This window comes from Dreissena polymorpha, chromosome 2, assembly GCF_020536995.1.
Source record: "Dreissena polymorpha isolate Duluth1 chromosome 2, UMN_Dpol_1.0, whole genome shotgun sequence".
NCBI classification, from domain to species: domain Eukaryota; kingdom Metazoa; phylum Mollusca; class Bivalvia; order Myida; family Dreissenidae; genus Dreissena; species Dreissena polymorpha.
In genome coordinates, this window is record NC_068356.1 from 134,694,880 (window position 1) to 134,719,650 (window position 24,771).

Below are 24,771 nucleotides of genomic sequence, written 5' to 3' on the forward strand. Positions count from 1 at the left end.
AAATGACCATCACTCTGAAAAGACAGGGCTTTATTTATGTCCATAAAGTGTCGTCCCAAATTAACCTGGGCATGCTAATCAGGGACAACACTTTTCGTCATAATTCGAATTTAGATAAGACACGCCTTAAAACTCATGATTCCGTAAAATCCGAAAGTGTCATACTTGATAAGCCTCTGCGGACTGCACATACATAAAGCCCCTCTGCGGACTGCACATACATAAAGCCCCTCTGCGGACTGTACATACATAAAGCCCCTCTGCAGACTGCACATACATAAAGCCCCTCTGCGGACTGCACATGCATAAAGCCCCTCTGCGGACTGCACATACATAAAGCCCCTCTGCGGACTGCACATACATAAAGCCTCTCTGCGGACTGCACATACATAAAGCCCCTCTGTGGACTGCACATACATAAAGCCCTGTGTTTCCCAGAGCAAGGCTCAAAAACGAATACTGATAAGTCTACCAATGAGATTACAATAATGTCAAGTAGAGCAGCCATTGGCCCATTGTACACAACAAGCATGCAAAATATACAAAAATTAACCAGTTTGTAATACGTAAACTGCTACAATTAAAGGCTATGTAAACAAACAGCAAAACTTTATGAATGGGATTTAACAATTATTCATATGAAAAAAATGTAGCTGCAAAACAAGACGAATCCTTCACTCACAGGAAAATGCACACAATCACTCCCTCTCACCACTGGAATATCCCCATCCAATTCTAAATTGAACACTTATAAACCACAGGAAGACAACATTGTGACCAATTTGCATAAGGTTGAAGTAACACACATGAAATAGGTGAATTTGAAAATATTGTATATTACATAGAAATTTGATGCAAATATGACAGTTTTACACTCAACCCTTTAAATTAATTTCAATATACTCATGATGATCTCCATTGAGTGAACCAACAGTGCCAAACTCCCAAAATAAATGGGCCGTGCTCTGTGAAAAGGGGGTTTAATGCATGTGCGCAAAGGCTAATCAGGGACGACACTTTCCGCTTTTATGGTATTTTTTGTTTACAGAAAGTCTCTTCTTTTCAAAAATCCAGTTTAGGCAAAAAGTGTCCTCCCAGATTAGCCTGTGAGGACTGCACAGGCTAATCTGGGACGGCACTTTACACACATGCATAAAACCCCCTTTTCACAGAGCACGGCCCAAAAAAATGGTGTGCAAGTCATAGGGTTCTAACAGGTATCCAGAAAAAGAGGAATTCAGGCATTCTAACAAATACTTTGGCAGCTAGTAACTTTAACTGTATTTTAGTGTACTGAAACTAAAAGCATGGACAAAGTGATTTACCGTCGAAGAAAAATTGAAAATAATGTCACAAGACATAGATTATGACATACTAAAATTATAAAAATGCTTCACAAACATTGTACAAACATTTTTCTGATGATTTAGTAGTTTTCTTCATTCACCTTGCCAAACATAATATCAAATGCTACAAGGATAAACATCTAAAAAATTATATCTTTTTACAAAGTATTTTTAAAAGAGACATACAATGGCTTGTACAACAACATGTCCAGATATTTGATAGCAAAAAATCTGCCAGTTACAGAAAATCAATTCAACAAAATCAATTTGTAAATTTTGCAATAATGCAGTTTTGACTGCTTAAGAATTGAAATGGAAAAACAAACAAAAGACTGACTAGAAAATGGGTAATCAGTTCAAAAAAGCAAAAACAGGATTTCTTGCAATACAAAAACTTAAAAATCATCAGGACACAAACGATTTTCAATAACTATTTACAATAAAATGATGTCAAACAAATGCATGGAATAAAGTACATTAAAAAAACAATAACAGATATTGATGTCCTCAATATTGTCAATACATATTCTTTGGTAGAAAACTAATAATCAATAGACTGCATTTAATTACTTTAAAAAAGCACTAGTCTCTGAAAAATATCATCACATTTACTTGTTGATTTTCATGATGGTTATTATAAGCTTTCATTATTTTTGCAAGAAAATAATTGGTGAAAAAAACATGTAAAATTACATTTTCAAATAAAAGAAAAAGTAAACATTAAAACATCATGACAGAGCATTTTAAATTGTAAATTTTATGTTACTATGGGGCTTTGAGTTAAGAAGCACAAAACATATTGCACACCACAATGACACACACATAAATCAGAAGATGATGACAGTGTTCACTTGGTTTTTGGTTTTCCAAGGACAACGCTCCTAAAGAGGGCGCCAGCTTTGCTGAAGTAACCCTGGATGACCTTCTGATTTCGAAGTCCTGGCATCAACAGGGCAAGGTTTACTGAAAGGAGCAACAGGAAATGAGCTAAATGGATATAGAAAGGAGCAATAGGAAATGAGCTAAATGGAAATAGAAAGGAGCAATTGTAAATGAGCTCAATGGGAACTGAAAGGAGCAATAGAAAATGAGCTCCAAGAAGGGAGATTAATATTGTTTAAGATGTCGATAAGAAACACTTCAAGCTGAAGCCAATTTCAAATAGTGGCTGGCAAGCTAAATAGGATCTGAGTAGTGGCAGCCCATTCTGGGATTTGAATGGATAGACATTTAACTAATAGATCAAAGTGAGTCAGAGAGGTAGGCCAGAGAGTAAGATAGTTTAGAGAGTGTACAGACAGAAGATTATTCAGAAAGTAAGTTTGGCCATAGAATTTGGTTAGTTAAAGAATGTATTTACAGATAAGTTTAGAAAGTAAGATAGGCCAGAGTGTAAGGTAATTCAGAGGGTGAACTTACAGATCAGGTAGGTCAGAGAGTGTACTTACTGATCAGGTAAGCAAGAGAGTAAGGTAATTCAGAGAGTGTACTTACAGATTAGGTAGGCCAGAGAGTAAGGTAATTCAGTGAGTGTACTAACATATCAGGTAGGTCAGCGAGTAAGGTAATTCTGAGAGTGTACTTACAGATCAGGTAGGTCAGACAGTAAGGTAATTTAGAGTGTATTTACACATCAGGTAGGTCAGACAGTAAGGTAATTCAGAGAGTGTACTTACATATCAGGTAGACCAGAGAGCAAGGTAATTCAGAGAGTGTACTTACAGGTCAGGTAGGTCAGAGAGTAAGGTAATTCAGAGAGTGTACTTACAGGTCAGGTAGACCAGAGAGCAAGGTTATTCAGCGAGTGTACTTACAGATCAGGTAGGCCAGAGAGTAAGGTAATTCAGAGTGTTCTTACAGATCAAGTAGGTCAGGAAGAGGTTATCAATCTGACTCCCAATCCAGGCAAACAAGGCAAGGAATCCCATGACCAGCAGGAAGTACTGAAATCGCAGAACACACAAACCATCTTCAATATTGACAGTTTATTGCAGATATTAACTGCGTACGACAAATTAAAATAACAATAAAAATATTGAAGAAGAATTATTGATTAGCACCAACAGCCGTGATTAGGTTATGTTCATTTTCTTGGTTAATTTCCTTCCCCTAATTTCCTTTGAAATTGGTACCTTTCACATACAGTACCATTTTTTAAATCATGAGCTTAACTAGAAATCTGTCACATGCCCCCAAGATTGTTTAACCACCGCCAAATCCACTTTTGTTCTACAGTGGACAAAAAAGGCATAAACAAGTCGCAGTCCTTTCTATAATGATTATCTACACATTTTGTTAAAGTTTGAGCAAATCTGCTAAATTGAGGAATTGAACACACACAATTTTGAAACTTTATATCCTTTAGTTGAAAACAAATGTAAAATAATTTCCAAAAAAAAGTCTTGTCTTTATGCTCATCTCCACATTTTCATTCAACTGTGAACATTTGAGCAAGAACCATCCAGTAATTAAAAGGAATTAAAAACAGAGGGCTGTATATTTTATGTTGGTAAAACAGGCAAAGATTCATAATTATCCCAAAAGTCGTCGCAACCCGAAATCCGTTACAAAATATCATTAATATATTAAGGTTATTCAACTGTGAAAGTTTGAGCAAAATCCACCCATTAATTTTAGAAAAGATCCAAAAACAAACTTCAGGACTTATAGTTATACAGATCAACAAACAAGTGCACACCTTATACCTCCCATTCTGTGTTGGCAGTGCACACCTAATACCTCCCATTCTGTGTTGGCATTAAAATTTGGTTGTAACTTATACTTGTTGTATGATCCAAAAAGGCACTCGCCACTGAATATTTTGTAAAAAAAGTAAATAAAAATATCATCTTGAAAATAAATTGCATTTCATTAGATTTTAATAACCAATGGGAAATTCTCAAAACAAATATGGATGCATATTATATTCGGAATTTTAAAACATACTGTTATGAAATGAACAATAATTCTTTTCCCAAACATATGGGAATGTATTTGGTAGGCTTTAATGGTTTTCACTCATGTGAATTTAGCTTCAAACAATTTATTCTTTAACATTTATAATTTTAATAATTATAATAATAAAAAACATATTAATAACATGGGCTGTTTGTAAAACATGCATGCCCCCCTATATGGGCTATAAGTTGTAGTAGCAGCCATTGTGTGAATATGTTTTTTGTCACTGAATACGTTTTTTGTCACTGTGAATGGTGGTGGTGGTGGTGGTGGTGGTGGTGGTGGTGGTGGTGGTGGTGGTGGTGGTGGTGGTGGTGGTGGTAGAAGTGGTGGTGGTAGTAGAAGTAGTAGTAGTAGAGTAGTAGTAGAAGTAGTAGTAGTAGTAGTAGTAGTAGTAGTAGTAATAGAGTAGTAGTAGTAGAAGTAGTAGTAATAGAGTAGTAGTAGTAGTAGGTGGTGGTGGTGGTAGCAAAAGAAATAGTAGTAGTAGTAGTAGTAGTAGTAGTAGTAGTAGTAGAAGTAGTAGTAGTAGTAGTAGTAGTAGTAGTAGTAGTAGTAGTAGTAGTAGAGCAGTAGTAGAAGTAGTAGTAGTAGTAGTAGTAGTAGTAGTAGTAGTAGTAGTAGTAGTAGTAGTAGTAGTAGTAATAGCAGTAGTAGTAGTAGTAGTAGAAGTAGTAGTAGTAGTAGTAGTAGTAGTAGTAGAGTAGTAGTAGTAATAGCAGTAGAAGTAGTAGTAGTAGTAGTAGTAGTAGTAGTAGTAGTAGTAGTAGTAGTAGTAGTAGTAGTAGTAGTAGTAGTAGTAGTAGTAGAAGTAGTAGTAGTAGAAGTAGTAGTAGTAGTAGTAGCAGCAGCAGCAGCAGCAGCAGCAGTAGTAGCAGTAGTAGTAATAGTAGTAGTAGTAGTAGTAGTAGTAGTAGAATGCATTACAAAAATGCAGTTAGCCTTACATTTGGTAAAATTTAAATATATTACAAGGGAGGCAAATCTGTAACAATAAATTTAAACTTATTGCATTTGTTTCCCCTGTAGTGTATTACCTCCCCTGTCCTGCTTATATTTATATTAATCAACAAAATTAAACATTAACACAATATTTAATATACAAAATATACAAAAATTTCTCATATTCTGATAATATTTTTACTGATCCACTGTATTTTACTAAAAGGATGATGTTTCATTGGACTGATAATTATAGATTTAGGATTACAGACCAGTTGCTTCAGTAATATTGTTCAGAGTGTGCCCTGTTGGCCGCGTATGCATTCTAAAATTATCATTCAAATTTTTTTTTTACTATTTCGAGTCACCGTGACCTTGAACTTTGACCTAGTGACCTCAAAATCAATAGGGGTCATCTGCTAGTCATGATCAATGTACCTATGAAGTTTCATGATCCTAGGCACAAGCGTTCTTGAGTTATCGTCTGACAACCACCTGGTGGACGGATAGACCGACCGACAGACCGACAGACCGACATGAGCAAAGCAATATACCCCCTCTTCTTCGAAGGGGGGCATATATATTACTCCAAAAAACTTCAAACATTGAAACCATTTATCAGGGTTAACTCTGACATAGCAAACTACAACATGTTCTCCATTAAACTCAATAAAACAGCCAAAATAGCCGTAATATTGATCCAAAGACACAAAACACTGGTTCTTCTCATCAAAGAGACATGAAGGGTATCAAACAGGACATCAGCCTATAAACTTTCAAGGCAATCGGGCCAAATACATAGTTTTGACCATTTCAACTTTAACTCACAATCTTTGGCCGCTCGTTTTTCAGGGTGATAGCAGAGTTGGTGAATTCACACACATGGTATCTGAAGTTGAGGATTCGAATGCAAATCTGCTCATACTGCTTCTCTTGTACCCCAGTCCTGTAGGAAACAATCTTGAGTGAAAATTAAGAACAAAACACCAGCTGCGATGCATGAACCACAGTCCTGTAGGAAACAATGTTGTGTCATAATTAAGAATGAAACACAAGCTGCGATGCATGTACCCAGGTCCATTAGTAAACAATCTTGTGTCAACATTAAGAACTTAAAACCAGCTGCAATGCATCTATAATTTGGAATTGTTTTTCAGCACTTAGGAACAAGCAAGCGCATACATGCATAACAGTGTTTTTTTTATGGCAATTTCGGGGCCGATATTCTGCCCTATTCCCCTCAAAAAAGAGCATATATTTTTCCCCCATTTTGTAAAAAAAATCCCCTCCAGAAGTAAAAAAAAAATAAAAAAAAATTTTTTTTTTTTTTTTTTTTAGAAAGAACTGTCTCATAATCATGATAAATATATCTCAAATTTATTTCATAAACAACTAACAAAGTATATAACTATAATTTATATTATTTTGAATTATTATAAAGAGTTATATTAAATAGTTTTTCCCAAATCAGTTGACTATTCACATTAATTGCATTTTTCTCCCAAAATGGCCAGGAAAAGGCCTGATGTATCTATATTGTGTCAATATTTGTTGATAAAATCATTCCAATTTGGTCCATTTTATTTATAAAAAATGCTCAAATTTCCCATTTTATCAATTTAAAAGATCCCAATTAGACTCAAAATGGCTAAGAAAACTGAGACTGTGCATGAAGGCTGAAATGTCTGAAACTAATGTTGAAAAAATCATTGATAAATATTTTAATTTTAAGAAAAAGGACAAAGACACTCAGCTGTCAATATTATATTCATACAAACATGTGTATTAATATAATAAATATCATTACATATAAACAAGTGAATTTTAATTTTCCCCTTTTCCTAAAAACGACGCATTTTTCCCCTTTGGACACACTGCATAATGAAATACATGTATGTAAGAAGAACTGAAAGATGCACTCAGAAAAAAGTCTTCACACATCTTCCAACATGCATACCTTATAGCTAACAACAGAGTGCTGAAAAACAATATTTTTGGTATTCGAAAACGCTATCGGCAGAATTAAACAACAGTAATGAGCAATACAAGATTTTTTAACAATATATGCATTCTTACTTATATTATTACTTTTTTTATTTAAAAAATGTCACCTCAAACCTCCACCATGCTTTGCTTAACTGCATTATGGTATGCTAAGTTTTGTAATAATCTGTTACACAAATAGGTCATGTTTGGAATTAGCTCTGTCTAAGAAAAAATGCTGAGAGTTGTGATCTGATCATGCCTATATGATCATGCCTACATGACTAAGTTTTTGAGGGTGTCACCAATTGTGTTTATGTACATAGGAACAATGTTTCTAAGTAAAACTAGTTATAAGACCAAAATAAACAATGTTGTCAATAAAAAAACATACCATTTGAAATATCTATAAAACATGTTCATTAAATTATTGAAATACGAAACAGGTATAATATGATTGTTCGCACAAAGGTTCCCTTTTGGCAAATTCTGGCTGGAGCACGTCATTTCAGAGAAATATATTAAACAATTTGACAGCCACCACTTTCTGAACCCGGCTCCAAGGAACAAATAAAGCAAGGTTTCACTGCGTCAGAATTCACCCAGAAATTAAACAGTTTGCACTCACCACTTGCTGCGTCCAAGCACAGTTGGTCCCACGAGGGGAACCAGGAAGTCTACCAGACTGAGAGTCAGACCTATAAGGGAGAAGGTGGTCAACACTGATGGCTGGAAGTACCAGATAAGCCTGAAAGAAACATGCTGCTTATATAAATTAAAATCAATTTGCCTGCTTTTTAAGAATTAATTTGTTTATCTTACTTTTATAAAGTCAGTTTTACACGTTATAAATCAGATTATTACTTTTGCATCAAAACTGAATACAATTTCACTTTTTGGAGAACAAAACCTGAAGAGAAAAAGCTTAAATAAAAACGTGTCATCTTTCTTTCAATTCTTTACCTCATAAAACTATAAGCTCATCCATTTCAAATATGGAACAGAACACAATGGACAATAAGTCTTGTTTCAATAACAAAACTGCAAATAATTTTTTTATTAACTTAACAGTTTCCAAACGGCCATGAATTTATATGGTAACAATAAAACTATGATTCATTAACAAATAAATAATATAAGTAGTTTAAAATGTACTGTTAATTAGGGACAATCGCATAACACTGTGAAACTGTGGTTACATAAAGATGAAAGTGGTGCTTCCAACAATGATCCCGGGGTAGACGGATTTCTCCCAGTTCAACAGCTTGTTGAGGGGCAACAGCACTTCCCGCCAACCCTCCAAGTCATGTTTGATCTGACTCAAGGGATCCTTCCGTTCCTGGAGGAAAAAACACACACATATGAACCTTGCTCTTTAAAAACAGGGCTTAATATATCTGCGCAGGCTAATCAGGGACTTCACTTTCTGTTTGTAAATTGTATGTTATGTTATGGATTTGTGTTGTCTTTCGCATGCACGCTTGTTCAAAATAAAATTTGTCCAGAATTGGTCTGAAGAGTTAGAGAAACAGAATGATTGTTTCAAAAAGATGACCCTATCCAAGGGAAGATCTGTTTCTGGTGCCCGAACTGTGGCACTAGCAAAGGACTTGCAAGAAGGGGAGCTAGTCAACTCGTACCTTAGTCAACTCGTACCTTCGGTCAACTCGTACCCGATTTGGTCAACTCGTACCCGATTTTTGGTCAACTCGTACCCCCACTAGTCAACTCGTACCCAAATTGGTCAACACATACCCTCCTAAAAATTATTTATATATATCAAAGACGTGAAATATGTTTTTGTATATGATTTTGATATTAATATAGATAAAGGTTATATAAAAAAAAGTTGTTTTTTTCAAAAGTAGACAAGTTCATTATTTTTCACACGTGTATAATTATAAAGGACGTGTTTGTCTGCGTTTTGTTTGATAAAATGTTGACTAATAACACCTTTATGACAACAGGACCGTCGGCGATTTGTTAAACAATTTGTTTGTCGTGCATCTAAAATGACACGCGCGGTAGTTGTCGGCATTTTCTTTGATAAAATGTTTGATTGTATGATGACTTAACCAATTAAAGGTATGATCCACTTTGAAGTTAAAGGATATAATAAACTATTTGGAACTGGTGAGTATGTAAAGTCTAAATTAAAATGTACACAATATAAAGTGCATCATTTATTATTTTATATATAAGCTGTATATATTAAATTTATAAATTATTTGTAAATTAATATGTGCATTATAATCATTAAGATTATGAGATTTTGAGTGTAACTTCTTGCGTTGTTTATGGTTCTTTCATTCAGCAATATATAACCACCGTCTGTCGGATTATCTAATTTATTGTAATCTTGTCGATTCCTGCATAGGCAAGTAAATTTAAAATTCATATAAACATCATTAAATCTCAATAAAAACATCATCAATATTCATTTTACTAAACTGATCAACTTCCAATAATTCTCGCGTGTATTGTGCTGTGTGAAGTAGCAACTGGCCTTTATTGATCAATGTCGATTAATTAAGAGATTAAAGAGATAACGATCTGTGTTAATTGATTGATTGAGTGTCGTATTAACCTAATATAGTTAATAGTGCTGCAACAATACGCCAAAAAGCGTATTGCGATATATTGTCAGCTCAAAAACCCGTATTGCAATATATCGCAATATATTGCTTACTTGTACCAAAATTATGACTCGCCAATTACCCGATAATCCCGTATATTCCAGTTTTAAAGCAAATTCTGGTAAATGTTTACTATAAAAATGCTCAAGAATAACACAAAACACAAACATTCACCAATTTTCTTACATATCAAATACATTTTGGCATTTGTTACTATTTAAAGATGTGATGAAATAACTTCCAATCGGGCGTTTTTTTTCTCCCACTGAACACGCGTAAATCGCCTGACGTGATGTTCCCGTTTTATACAACACAAATACACCAACACTTTGCACGCGACGTTCTACATGTCTGTATAATTTTTGCGCGCTTTCGCTTTTTATTGAGAAAAAGAATAAAGCACTTTTTTTATTGTCGCGTTAGCATTACATTTCGGAAGCATGTTTCCGAAATTCGGATTACAAATTTAATAATGCTCATTTCAGAATCGAAAGAAACATTTAGTTGTGCGTAATTAATTCAACGATAATTCGTTTAAAAGCATAGAATGAATGCTCCCATGTAACAACGCTACTCTGTATAATAGACTTTTTAGAATGCCATTTGTACGTAACAATTTATTTTTACAAAATACCCCTTTGTTTTGTTTACCTTGATATCATTATTTTGGATGGCTTTTCTGAACGAAATGTAGATGCATGTTTGTAAAATTTTCGTACCGGTATGACGAAAATCGTATCGCAATACAATATGCGGATTGCGTATTGCGATATATACCGATATACCGGTATATTGTTGCAGCACTAATAGTTAACATTGAGAACAATTACTAAATCATACAGAAATTAGTTATGTAGAATATGATTATTAAGTTGAAACTATTATCCTAAAGAGTATACTAAATATTGATGAATGCATAAATCATGTTTATAAAACAGAACTGTTATTATTATATTTTTTTTTAATTATCTTTAATATGATTTTTAATATGATTATTAGCGTATGATTAAGTAAATAAACACGAATTATGTAAATAAAACAGAGCAGTATATTTTAAATTTTGTAGAAATTGGCCTCAAAGAAAATGCTCAATTATAATAAAAACATTAAAGCGGGTATATACGATCTTGTCAAATATTTATTTATTAATATAAAATGTGTAAAAACTTATTATACATATATTTCAATATAAACTAAAATAAAAGTTAAGAAGAACATGTGTCGAAAAATGCTAAATAAGCCAGATATTTAATTCTGAAATCGAAAAAGGCTGTACAGCCGAATTCGCCAGCATGTATATCATGCATGTACGATGTGAATCTAAATTTAGTTTAACGGTTCATTTGAAATTCCTGCAGCGATATCGATTCATACGACACACGAACACTTACTAAAAAGACGAATGCATCGGTTATTGTAGGAAAATAATTACGAATTATCTTCGTCACAATCGGCTCGGGGCTCTAATTTATATTTGCTGTATTTTATGAAATTCGTCTTAAATGTATCATTTTTTTTGCATATTGTGTGTTATTATAACATATTTGTATCAATATTTTACAATTCAACACATATAAAAATCGTATATACCCGCTTTAAGGTATTAGATTATTATTATTTAATTATATAAATATCAAAATGGTAAGCAGCCCAACTTAAAGGCCAATTTCGTAAATTATGTAAACGGTCTCCAAATGGAGAGATTAAACGTCAATTTATATTAAAACTTTAGTCGATTTCGTCTGCCTTTTCAATTAAAATGACCATTTATTGTATAAGCAAACCAAAATGACCGATATATATGATAAATTACGTCTTCGGTGATAGGTTTCTCTTCCGCAATTAACATAGTATTTTTGCTTGATGTATTAATTCAATACATTATTTAATTAGAATTTCATACGGATGGATTTGAACGGATTTTGTAATATATTGTTGATTAACTTTTGGACTTGGATGTATTGGACTTTGAAACATTATGTAAAGAACTGAATAAAGAACACAGAACTATCAATAGAGTTATCTGTATACGAGTTATAACGCAACAATTGTATATATCGTCCGCAGATTCCTTCTTTGTATTTCTGTCCGCAAATCCATATAGATTTTTTTGAAGGCCGATTGCAGTATTCTGCGCTCAGCCGCCATTGGTGTGTTGTACAATGTACACTAATACCAAGATTGGCAGAAAGCAGGCCCCATATGTATATACAATGAGAACTGATGTATTTATGGAACGTGATGATATATAACTAATTTACGTTTTTAAATAACTAATTCAATATTGCTTACAGTTAATTTAAAAAAATAAAATGGCATTGTCATAATAGAATTTGGCATTAATCTTATTTTTGCCACAATACAAAAAAAAATGAAACAAAGAAATTTGTATCAGAACGATTTGTATACTTTTTAGGTGTCACACTTGCTCAGTACAACCGAATTATTTGGTCAACTCGTACCTGCAATAAACATAAAAAACATCAAATGCATGCAAACACCCATCGCAATTTGTTTCCATAAAGAACAAATATTAAAAAGGTACGAGTTGACCAATCTGAAAAATGACTAAAGTACGAGTTGACCAAATCGGGTACGAGTTGACTAGGATACGAGTTGACTGGAAACCGCAAGAAGCAGGAGAAGGGCAACAAAACTACAGCTTCTACGCAACAAACTGCACCATTCATAGTGGGCATTTGTAAATATTTTAATATAACTGTATACGTTGATATTCAACAAATGAATCAATTTTTATTGCTAAAAAATACAGATACCTGACTTTCGTCGCTATTAAAATTATTGGAATCAATACTTCTTTCTTCCTCCATCTTGAATGAAATTTCTGTTTGGCTACCATTTGATGAGTTCCAAACACTCATGTACGTTCATTGGGCACGGAACCAAACTTCAATATCAAACAGGCGCCTGTTTTACTTTTGCAATATGTTCTGATTGAACAAACGAGCGTCTTCAAAATGTCACATGATTCGGAACGTTTTGGGGATTTACGTTAAAACAAAAACTACAAATTGCAGAAGAAAACAGAACAATTGCATTGGTGTGTGTTATACTGGTATCTGAATTCTCTTGTACTTAACGTTCACATAAAAATGGAAGCTGAAACAGATACTTACTTTTTAAGTTGCAATAATGTAAATACGTATAGCACCTTTTATAGCACAATCAGTTAATCAGAAAATATAAAATTACAATGCAATATCATACACATTCATTGAATGATACAATAAAATTTAAGTTGACTCATGGTCATATGTCATTATAAGACAGTCATCTACTGCTCTACTTAGTTCTGGGCTGGCTTCATAATGCCATGAGAAATGTCGTTTTTTATTTTCTGACTGCACGAACATATGTATTTAATCAGTACTGTAAAGCCTGTGGGATGATGTTCCTGTACCCATCACTAAGTAAGAGCCACACCACTGTGCCCCATGACAATTTGTTTTTAATGTCAATGCTACCCTTATATAACAAATTAAAAAAAACAATTTCTTTTTAGCTGTAATATTTCCATTGAGGTAACATCTTCTAAATCATTAAGAAATTATCTAGAACTTGCCATTTGCTTTTATGGATTCAATATTGCGTTTTTCTGTGGATTACACGCTTTTAAACAAATATTTGAAATCAAACATTGTTGAACATGTTTTATTGTATGGATTAATACTTTGTTGAGCAAAGTCAATTTTCATCTGATCCTCACCACACTATGTGTAAAAAGATATTGCTTTTAACATATAGCTTTTTAGGTGTCTAAAATTGTGTAACTTCTCTCATTAAATAGAATTTTCTTTAGTGCCAGCAGAGAGTTCATAGTTCATCGTCTGCCATGAAGGGTTAACATTTTGACGCCACTGTAAACTATAAGGTCCCAAGTATAAAGTCCTTTGTTACTATGATGGAAGAAGACTGGCCAGGGCAGGTCCTACACCAGTCTGCATTATACGACAACAATGAGGCGATGACAGACTTTCTGCAGGGGACAGGGCGAAAAAACATAAATGCTCGGGACCGTATGGGCCGCACACCAGTGTTCACTGCGGTCTCGAATAGCAGCGTTAAGTGCTTAAAAGTGCTTCTTCAGAACGGAGGTAATGCAGCCATCAAAATCAAAAGTTTGACCAAGCAAACCCGAATTATTCTGTTGTTATTTTAGACTGAAGAAATGTAACAAACCCGCCAATATGAAACCATGAGTTAAAGCGAGTATTGTAACAGTGATTTTGTTTGCTTTTATTTGTTACAGCCTGTGCCATTTGAATTGGGAAAATAAGCACGATAAATAGTGAAATTGAGAAAAATAGCGCCATAAACCATGAAATTCGGAAAAATTAAGTATTATAAATATGATTATAAATAACAGAATTAATATTGTTCTTAAGTGCATGTTCAGGGGTTTTTCTAGCCATTTTGGGAAAAGGAGTCTGGTTAAATTGGGATTTTTTAATTTTAATCAATAAAAGTGGCAAATTTGGGAATTATTTGTTGACAAAAAGGACTAAATTAAAGTTATATATTGTGTAGGATGTTTAAAAAATAAAGTTGAGATCTAGAGTTAAGAAATCATAATTAAGTCATAAGAGACTTCTTTCTAAAAAAAAATTATTTTTTTTTGAAATTGGGCTTTTTTGGGGAAATTTTGGTCAGATTTTGGGGAAAAAACATGGAATTTTGCGATTGGGAAGCAGCCGAAAATCGGCTGTAATTTTGAGCAAAAAAATCACTAATGATTCAAAATTGTGTTAATTATGTGAAAACATCAAGCATTATCTCTATTAATACCTTTGACTATAAAAGATTTATTGATACAAGCCAAAAACTCAATACTTCAAACAGCCTAGTATGTTAAATGTTATGTTTAATTAAGGTTCTTTAAGGTTGGTTAATGTGTATGTGATTTTGGAGTGAATTCCTTCTTTTGAATTTATTTTCTTTCGTGCCTGTTGTATGTATAAAATAATTACACAAGGACATTATTAAACACCATTTTAATTACCAGACTTCCATTTTTTATCCCCCTCCATAGGCGGAGGGATATTGTTATGGCGTTGTATGTCCTTCTGTCCGGCTGGCCGGCACTTTTGTGTCCGGAGCCATATCTTGGAAGTGCTCTGGCGGATTTCATTGAAACTTGGTTGCTGGAGTATATATATGGATAAGAGGATGATGCACGCCAAATGGCATTGTACACCAGCTGTTAATAACGTAGTTATGGCCCTTTGTATCTTGAAAAAATGCTTTTTTTGTGTCCGGAGCCATAGCTTCAAAGTGCTTTGGCGGATTTCATTGAAACTTTGTATGAGTATATATGGATAAGAGGATGATGCACGCCAAATGGCATTATACACCATCGGTTATTAACGGAGTTATGGCCCTTTTTATCTTGAAAAAATGATTTTTTTAATGTGTCCGGAGCCATATCTTGGAAGTGCTTTGACAGATTTCCTTGAAACTTGGTATGAGTATATAAATGGATGAGAGGATGTTGGCGTTGTCCATCCGTCCAGAAATATTTGTGTCCAGAAGTTTTTTGGGGGGGATATCAATTCTACGAATTTGCTTGTTAATCATCACTTGCTTGTTAAGGGTATAGAAATTAGAGGTTGTTAAATGGGCCTGTATTTTAAACACTCATCAGATGAGTGTTTAAAATACAGGCCCATTTAACAACCTCTAACTTCTATGATCTTCTGTTTTATTATTGCTGAAACCAGACTTGTTTATTTAGTTGATGAGATGATTTTATTTTTCTCCAAAACACAACTGCAAACTGTAGTATGTGTGTCATTTTTTAACCCTCTCCCTGACTCAGCAAAGTGAAAATGGCTATGTGCAAACAGCATAAAACCAGAGCAGCCTGCGAGTTAACTCGCAGTCTGTTCTGGTTTTATGATGTTTGCTGCTCATCAGTATCTTAAGGTTGGAAATGAAGCCTTCAAAACTTGAATCTGGTAAGAAATGTCTAAAATTAAATTGAATTTTCAAAGGGACTACAAATGCGTGAAAATACTTATCTAAGTTATAATGGGTTAAAGGGGCCTTTTCACAGATTTTGGCATGTATGGAAGTTTGTGATTAAATGCTTTATATTGATAAATGTAAACATTGGATCTAAAAAGCTAAAGTAAAAAAAAAAGAATAAAATTAAAAACAGAAAAAAAAGTAACCCTCAACAGGGCTCAAACCACTGACCCCTTGGGTCCTGGAGTAAAAGTTTACCACTTAGACCTTTCGGCCATCCGTGCTCATACAAAATAGGTTAACCGTTGTATTTTATACTTTATATAAGCAATCCTCGTAGTTTCACAAAATATAACAAAGACCTATAGATAACACAGATTGGAAACTTCGCGCCTTATCGGGCTATCTCTCGGCGGGGTCACGTGGTCGAGAAACTGATAAGACCACTTGGGATCAGCAGACGATTTATTCCATGAATCAATCGGAGTAGTCCGGAGATAGCCGGTGTATCACGATTGCGATAAGATAGCGACGCGTCAGTAGCAACGGCTACGATTATCGAGAAAAGTTATGCGAAAATGTTACGGCGCTGAGAAAGGTGGCTGTAACTTGGTCAATAATGATCCGATTTTCATAAAATTAAGTTTCATAGAAACATGAGTAATTATGTTTTTAACCAGGTTTTCCGAAGGAAAAAACTGGTTATTAGATTGGCGAATGCGGGCGGGCTGGCTGGCGGGCTGGCTGGCTGGCGGGCTGGCGGAATAAGCTTGTCCGGGCCATAACTATGTCGTTCATTGTCAGATTTTAAAATCATTTGGCACATTTGTTCACCATCATTGGACGGTGTGTCGCGCGAAATAATTACGTCGATATCTCCAAGGTCAAGGTCACACTTTGAGTTCAAAGGTCAAAAATGGCCATAAATGAGCTTGTCCGAGCCATAACTATGTCGTTCATCGTCAGATTTTAAAATCATTTGGCACATTTGTTCACCATCATTGGACGGTGTGTCGCGCGAAATAATTACGTCGATATCTCCAAGGTCAAGGTCACACTTTGAGTTCAAAGGTCAAAAATGGCCATAAATGAGCTTGTCCTGGCCATAACTATGTCATTCATTGTGAGATTTTAAAATCATTTGGCACATTTGTTCACCATCATGGGACGGTGTGTCCCACGAAAGAATCACGTCAATATCTCCAATGTCAAGGTCGCCACGACTAAAAATAGATTTAAAAAAAAAAAAAAACTTACAAAGGGGCTTCATTTTTTTTGGTCATTTCAAAAGTTCAGTTTGAGTTTTCTCCCTTTATCAGATTTTTTTTTCACAATGAAAACCTGGTTTTGTGACAATTTTGTCCCTTGTTATAAAATCTCGATTTTATTTACCTACAAAAAGAATTCATAACGCCGCGATCATTGAAGCAATTAAGCTAAGAACTTCCAAATCGCGGCGAGAATGCTGTTGAATAGTTTATTTGAAAGGCTTTTGCTGATAAAATATTCTTGTATAATTTGGTATTTCAGACAGTTAAAACCTTATAAAATATTATTATTTCAAAACGGATAGATATATGTGGACACATAGATCTAGGTCTCTGATTAAAACAACATTACAGTATAATAAATGCTATGATCGTTCGATCCAAAAACGGTTTTAGTTCGACTTATTTCAATATTGATTGTGTAGATTTTTTTCAATTGTTTAATTCTCTTTTTATTTAGATCTTATTCATGAGTTATAGGTTATTAAAGTTTTGTTTGTAAGCCAGTTTTTTTCTGTTGTTTATTAAATTAAGCTTTCAGTATCGTGGGCTAGGATTTCGCGAAAAGCAAAAAACAAAAACATTTCACGCGCGTGTTAATCGTCGGATCAATTAGCGAACTGAAGATGCTTTGTGTGTATTTTCTTTACTCTTGAAAATTAATTAAAAGAAGGGATTCTTACTTCAATTATCAGTTTGCGTTGTTGATTGATTTTAATTGTGTGATCAGTGGCCGCGGCCGGCGAATTCATTCTTTATATGTCATTGTGATGTCCAATTAAGGTAAGTCTTTGTTGTGAATGTGTTAGTTTTTAATATACTTGTTTATAAATAGTACGTTATAAACACATGAAATGCTGTATAAAACTGTTTAAAAAAGGCTATTCTCGATTGTGTATCTTATAAGTTGGACATACTAGTACATATTTTGGATTTTACATTTTTAAATTCTGTATCATTTGTGCAATCATGTCGCGTAACAGAGACCCTGATTTTTTCGCTTGGAGTGATAGTGATTTAGACCTTGATGAGCTTTTTGAAGGGGACTATGCTGACAATGACTCTGTTTGTACTTATAAACATAGTGTTAGTGTTGATAAGAAAGATATATATGTGTGTCCAATTTGTTCACGAGAATACAAGACTATATATATTTCTTACTGTAAGAGGTTTTGCAATTACAAAACTAATAAATAAGAAAACTGAGAAAAGTGCAAAAAATGTAAAGAAAACATCCGCCAGCCTGAGAGATGCTTTAAAGTCACTGAATACCGGTAATTTGAAATAAACTGGGACTATAGGTCTGTACCAGAAGTTTAACATCAGGACTATCAGTATGGGAATATTGAAACTAATAACATGTGCTCTGCTATTGCTTACGCTTTTAACAATGACAATTTGTGGTTTTTATAGTCATCTCACAGCTTTTGTTTGTGTTTTAATAGTAAGCTCACAGCTATCTGTTAAAATATGTTTGTATAATAACTTGCATGTGTAACATTGACAGGAAAACTGGTAATACTAATAAAATAAGATATTAAATGAGAATTTAAACCCATACATTGTACTTTCATCTAGTTCTTTTATTCATACCAAGATAAACATATTACCCAGAATAAAAATCTTATTTCTTCAATTTGAGGTGAATAATGACAGTTTTTCACAATGAACCAAAGCACGTTTGACAACATGTGTGTATAATAGGGTAAAAGAGCTTAAAATTGTACCATTTTTGTACAAGGCCAAAATCCTTTAAAATGAACATTATCCTCCAGTTTAATTAATTCATACCAAGATTAACATATCACCAAGCATAAAAATCTGACTTACTCTATTTGGGATGAAAAATGAAAAAGTTTATCAAAAAGAACAAAAACACGTTTGACAGCTATCTTGTACAACAGAAGAAAAGAGCTTAAAATTGTACCAACATTGTATAAGGCCAAATCCTTTAAATTGAATATTTTCTTCTAGTTTTTTAAAATCTATACTTAGATTAACATATTGCCAAGCATAAAAATCTTACTTCAACGATATGGGATGAGAAATGGAAAAGTTTTCACAAAGAAACAAACCACTTTGGCGACAGGTGTGAAAAATTATTGAATGAAATAACAGTATAAAATTGTACAAAATGTACAAAGGCAAAATCCTTTAAAATGACTTATTTTCGTCTACTTTTTATTAATCATACCTAGAATTACATATCACCAAGCATAACAATCTGACTTAATCGATTTGGGATGAAAAATGAAAAAGTTTATCAATAAGAACAAAAACACGTTTGACAGCAATCTTGTACAACAGAAGAAAAGAGCTTAAAATTGTACCAACAGTGTATAAGGCCAAATCCTTTAAATTGAATATTTTCTTGTAGTTTGTTTAAATCTATACTTAGATTAACATCTTGCCTAGCATAAAAATCTTACTTCATATATATTGGATGAGAAATAAAATAGAAAAGTGTTTCAACAAAATACAAACCACTTGATTGAATGAAATAACAGTATAAATAGTACAAATTGTACAAAGGCAAAATCCTTTAAAATACCTCATTTTCGTCTACTTTTTATAAATCATACATAGATTAACATCTCACCTAGCATAAAAATCTTACGTTATCAATATGTGATGCTGAATGAAGAAGTTTATAGAAAAATGCTTCGGGCCTTTCAATTTTTCAAAAATTATCGAAAATGAACGAATCCAGTGTTCTCTTTCAAATTCCGATAAATTAATAATTAATTAGAATAATAACTACCAAAACCTAAAGAATTATCAAGACAGAAAATAAAAACTTATTTCTAATCACACAAAAAATATTCAATATGTCTATTTTCGGAGACCTACTTTGCTCACTACGTAAAGTTCGTAACGTTGCGCTTTCAGGCATCCATTGCTCTGCAAACTGACAACCGAGCGCTAAAAACACTAATTAACACATTAATATTGCTAATAACAATATCAAAATAATATAAACTAACCAGATCATGCTCAGAATACCCTACGACATCAAATATTAACGACTAATTACGAAGAATAATTGTTTGCTTTATAAGAAAATGGCCGACAGCAGCTGGAACAGGGAATAATCTACAGGTACACCGGCATCTCCAAAATCAATGTCACGTGACCCGCGTCCGCCGATAGATATTATCGCATATCGCTATAGCGGAGACGAGAGATTCCAATCTGTGTTAGCTATAGGTCTTTGAATATAACGACAACAACAGAACTCTCAAAAATTCACGTTGCAACACTTTATAATTTTCAGGTTTTTAAATCGTCAAACGATGGATATAATGGCTATTTTAGAGCACGGTAAATGCTCAGTATTACTGTTTCTTCACAAATATCATAACTAAAACGAAAATTTGCGAATCTGAAACAAATTTTTTTATTTTGTAAATTTACCAAAAGGTGAAAAGGCCCCTTTAATCTGTGTTTGCTCTTGATTTTTTGTAGCTGACCCAAGCATGCCTGCTACATCAGCGGAACTTAACCATATGGTAATTAGTGTTCTTTGTTTCAGTTGATAAAATGTTAAGTTTCAAGAAATCTGCTTTGATTTATACTTATTGAAAAGGTTACATTAACTTGTAAAAGTACAGCAGCCCAAGAATTTATTCTACTTTATGGGACAATGATGTTTATTATCTTGAAATGTAAAAATATTAGTTATTGGCAATATTTATATTATTCTCATGCAAATTGGCAACTTATTTTGAGAAGGGAACTTTTTTTGATCCAATGAATGCCCTGGCTTATTATCCCCTGCCAAAGGGGAGGGATATAGAATTGGCGTTTTTCCGTCCGTCAGTCTGTCAGTCCGCCCTGTCTGTCTGTGTGTCACAAAGCATTTTTGGGCTATATCTCAGAAACTATATAAGATATCAACATAAAACTTCATAGGTGTATAGATATAAATAATGAGAAGTGCCATGCACAAGATCCATAACTCTACACTTTCTTTAATACATGTAATAGTTATTGCCCTTTGTTATCCCCTGCCATAGGCGGAGGGATATTGTTTTGGCGTTGTCTGTCCGTCCGTCTCTCCGTCCGTCCGTCCGGAGCCATATCTTGGAAGTGCTTTGGCGGATTTCATTGAAACTTGGTATGAGTATATATATATATATGGATAAAAGGATGATTCACACCAAATGGCATTGTACACCATCTGTTAATAACAGAGTTATGGCCCTTTGTATCTTGAAAAAATGCTCTTTGAGTGTCAAATATATCACTTTTGTGTCCAGCAGCATATTGGCGGGGTATATCAATTCAACGAATTTGCTTGTTTGTTTGTATGATGTAACTTTCAGGGCTATATCTCAGATACCATGCAAGACTTCAACATGAAACTTCATGGTTGTATAGATATTAATGAGGAGAAGTGCCATGCATTAGAACCATAACCCTTCACTTTCTTAAAAAAGAGTTATTGCCCTCTGTTGAGTTTGTATGATGGAATTTTTCAGGGCTATATTTCAAATTCGATACAACATTTCAACATGAAACTTCATGGGTTTGTAGAAATCAATTGGAATAAGTGCATGCACAAGAACCATAACCCTGCACTTTTTAATTATAGTTATTGCCCTTTGTTATTTTTGTATTATGTAACTTTTCAAGGCTATATCTCAGATATGTTTCAAGATTTCAACATGAAACTTCATGGGTCTATTGATATTATATTTATGACTATACTATATATAAAGGGATTTGCACCCATCAACTAATTAAAAAAAATTATTTTGCGGGAGATATCAATTCAATAAATATGCTTGAATATTGCAGTTATAATGATCACCAGACCATAATTAGACCAATAATAGTTTGATGTGGGGCAATAGACAAACATATTTTGTAAAATATTGGGTTATAAACATGTAGATGCTAAGTTTTCAACATAGATACTGATTTAATATTTTAAAAAGGGTTTGTTTAATGTTAACTATAGTGAAAGCTATGTGTTTAGTATGTTTAAAGCGGTATTAAAAACAAGAGTATATGGAGAACTCTGTCGTTCAGCTATGTTGATGCCTCAACATTAGATTGGTACAAAAGAACATAGGGTACAATAAAAAAACAGCTAGCCACACTTTGAGAAAACGGGTCTTAATGCACATGCATAAAGTGTCGTCCCAGATTAGCTTTTGCATTCCGCACAGTGATGACACTTTCTGCTTTGAAGGTATTTTTCATTTAAAGGCAGTCTCTTCTTAGCATTTAGCCCCATTTTTCCAGATCGAGTCTCAAATACTGAAAGGTGGCACGTAATTTAAATTCCTCGCTATTTCAGACCCCACTGCACAAGGCGATACAGGAGGGCCTGACGGAAGCTGTGGAGCTCTTGCTGGAGTTCGGCGCTGACCTGAACCGCGCAGACCAGTCTGGTCGCTCTGGCATGAAGCTTGCGCAGGCCACCGGGAACCCAGAGCTGATCCAATTGCTGAAAAATGAAGACGGTAAGGGACAGGCTTGAGAACTTTTGTTGACAACACTTTCCGCCTTTATGGAATTTTTCGTTTAAAGGAAATCCCTTTTTTAAGCGAAAATCAAATTTTAAGAGGAAAGCGTTGACTACGCACATGCATTAACCCTTTCCCCCATAAGAAGCAAAGTGAAAATGGCTTTTGCAAACAGCATAAAACCAGAACAGCTTGCGAGTACTAGCAGTCTGTTCAGGTTTTATGATGTTTGCTGCTCATCAGTAACTTAGGGTTGGAAATGAAGTCTTTAAAACTTTAATTTTGTTAGAAAGGTATTTAATTAAATGCAACTTTCTAAGTAACTACAAATGTGTCAAAATATGTATATAAGTGGTAAAAGGTTAACTCTTTGAGCGCTGGAACCGGAATTTGAAGGCCTTTGCAAATAGTTTGGATCCAGATGAGACGCCACAAAACGTGGCGTCTCATCAGGATTCAAACTGTTTGCTATTCTGATAGTATTCTTTGTAAAAAATCAAAGAAAATGCTAATTTTAAAAAATTCAGCAGACGACATTTTAGCAGACGACAAATTTCCCAGCATGCAAAGGGTCAAGCCTGTTTTTTCCAGAACAAGGCTCTTAAAGTTAATTTTTTTGCTTTCGTCAAACAGTAAGTAAGAACAAATTCTATTTATGTTTTTCTGGGCAGATCATTTATTTAAAATGTATTTATTGAGCTTGATTTCAGCAGAAGACTAAAATCAATGTTTTAGAGTCCATGGGTGGAACCAGTGGTCAATAACACTGCCAGAGTGGAAATTGATAATTGTTTTAATAAAATAATTATCAAAATGGAGACTGTTTGAAGAATAATAAGTGGCATTAGTTATGAAGTTCTTTGTTTTCAAAATAGCAAATAGATAAAAAGTTTTTTAGCGACTAACAGTTTGAAATTTTTTGCATAAAATGGTAAAATCAAATCTGTTTCCTGTTAAATGTCATTGTTTGGAATCATAAACTTTGAATTGCTCTCATAATTTTATTGGCAAGTGTATTATAATAGTAAAAACTGATAAAATCTTATTTTTTTTACAGAAAGAAGAAAAAAGAATGCATGGGGTGTTGTTTGTGGTAGGTAAGATTTGTTATATTGTTTAGGCGTTGTCCGTCCGTTTTTCCGTCCGTCCGGCACTTTTGTGTCCGGAGCCATATCTTGGAATTGCTTTGGCGGATTTCATTGAAACTTGGTTTGAGTAGATATATGGATAAGAGGATGATGCACGCCAAATGGCATTGTAAACCATCTGTTAATTACGGAGTTATGGCCCTTTGTATCTTGAAAAAATGCTTTTTTTGTGTCCGGAGCCATATCTTGGAAGTGCTTTGGGGGATTTCATTGAAACTTGGTATGAGTATATATATGGATGAGAGGATGATGCATGCCAAATGGCATTGTACGCCATCGGATATTAACGGAGTTATGGCCCTTTGTATCTTGAAAAAATGCTTTTTTGAGTGTCAAATATAACACTTTTGTGTCCAGAATCATATTGGCAGGGGATATCAATTCAATGAATTTGCTTGTTTGTTCATTTGGGTTTCCACTGTTTTTACCAGTATTTCAGTTTGATCACTGAGATCAGTCTACCAACTCCTACTTTTCCTGAGCTAGCCTGTTACCCAGTACTATGTGCACATGCGTATCCCAGTAACTGAAACTGCCCTTCTGGAATCAGAGGAAGGGGAATGTACATAAATATACACTCATTTTAAGGGCTAGTTTTATCCACTGATTGAAATAAGTTCCTTCTTGCCAATTTACCACTCGCCAGCTGTCAATCAAAAGAGCTGATGAACGCACGATTGACCAATCAGATATCAATTTTCGACACACCCTTAGCAGCACCTTATTACCGCCATATTGTCTGACAAACACAGATTGTCCTAGTATTCTGATGAAGATTTCAATAAGATTTTCAGGTTCGTGCTAGATGAGAAAAGAATGTAAAATGTAACCAATAGAGCTATATTTAATAGGAGCTTGTCACAGACACAAATTCTTTATGCAGAATTATTGAAATTTACTTTAGAAACAGTCTTATTTCAAAGAAAACTTGTTTGCCCAGTTTATGGTTCAACAATATTACAATAATTACACTTTCCATTCCATTCTCCATTGATATAGTTCAAACAAAGTGTTAATAAGTTTAAACCTAT

General features: G+C 34.0%; 2 protein-coding genes across 2 annotated transcripts in view; one reads left to right on the forward strand and one right to left on the reverse strand.

Annotated features, from left to right (window-relative positions):
• Nucleotides 1–337: 337 nt before the first annotated feature.
• Nucleotides 338–12,770, reverse strand: LOC127869093 (ADP-ribosylation factor-like protein 6-interacting protein 1). The gene is made up of 6 exons (XM_052411410.1): nucleotides 12,643–12,770; nucleotides 8,429–8,568; nucleotides 7,858–7,977; nucleotides 6,075–6,192; nucleotides 3,205–3,289; nucleotides 338–2,309 (listed from the first exon to the last, which is right to left on the reverse strand). The coding sequence occupies exons 1-6, from the start codon at nucleotides 12,745–12,747 to the stop codon at nucleotides 2,194–2,196; spliced, it is 684 nt and encodes a 227-aa protein (XP_052267370.1). The 5' UTR covers nucleotides 12,748–12,770; the 3' UTR covers nucleotides 338–2,193.
• Nucleotides 12,771–12,801: 31 nt separating this feature from the next.
• The window catches only part of LOC127869081 (leucine-rich repeat serine/threonine-protein kinase 1-like), an 80,688-nt gene continuing 68,718 nt past the window's right edge, over nucleotides 12,802–24,771 (forward strand). Inside the window, exons 1-5 of the mRNA XM_052411370.1 lie at nucleotides 12,802–12,926; nucleotides 13,686–13,980; nucleotides 20,584–20,627; nucleotides 22,424–22,589; nucleotides 23,650–23,685. Coding sequence (XP_052267330.1) covers nucleotides 13,785–13,980; nucleotides 20,584–20,627; nucleotides 22,424–22,589; nucleotides 23,650–23,685 — 442 coding nt within the window. The 5' untranslated portion in view covers nucleotides 12,802–12,926; nucleotides 13,686–13,784. The remainder of the gene's footprint in view (nucleotides 12,927–13,685; nucleotides 13,981–20,583; nucleotides 20,628–22,423; nucleotides 22,590–23,649; nucleotides 23,686–24,771) is intronic.

Excerpts from the sequence above, each read along its gene's own strand:
- LOC127869093 (XM_052411410.1), bottom strand. The coding sequence starts at position 12,747 with ATGAGTGTTTGGAACTCATCAAATGGTAGCCAAACAGAAATTTCATTC. Across the intron at positions 8,569-12,642 it reads TTAATAGCGACGAAAGTCAG|GAACGGAAGGATCCCTTGAG; the intron begins GTATCTGTATTT and ends TTTTTCCTCCAG. Across the intron at positions 6,193-7,857 it reads GTGCTTGGACGCAGCAAGTG|GACTGGGGTACAAGAGAAGC; the intron begins GTGAGTGCAAAC and ends TGTTTCCTACAG.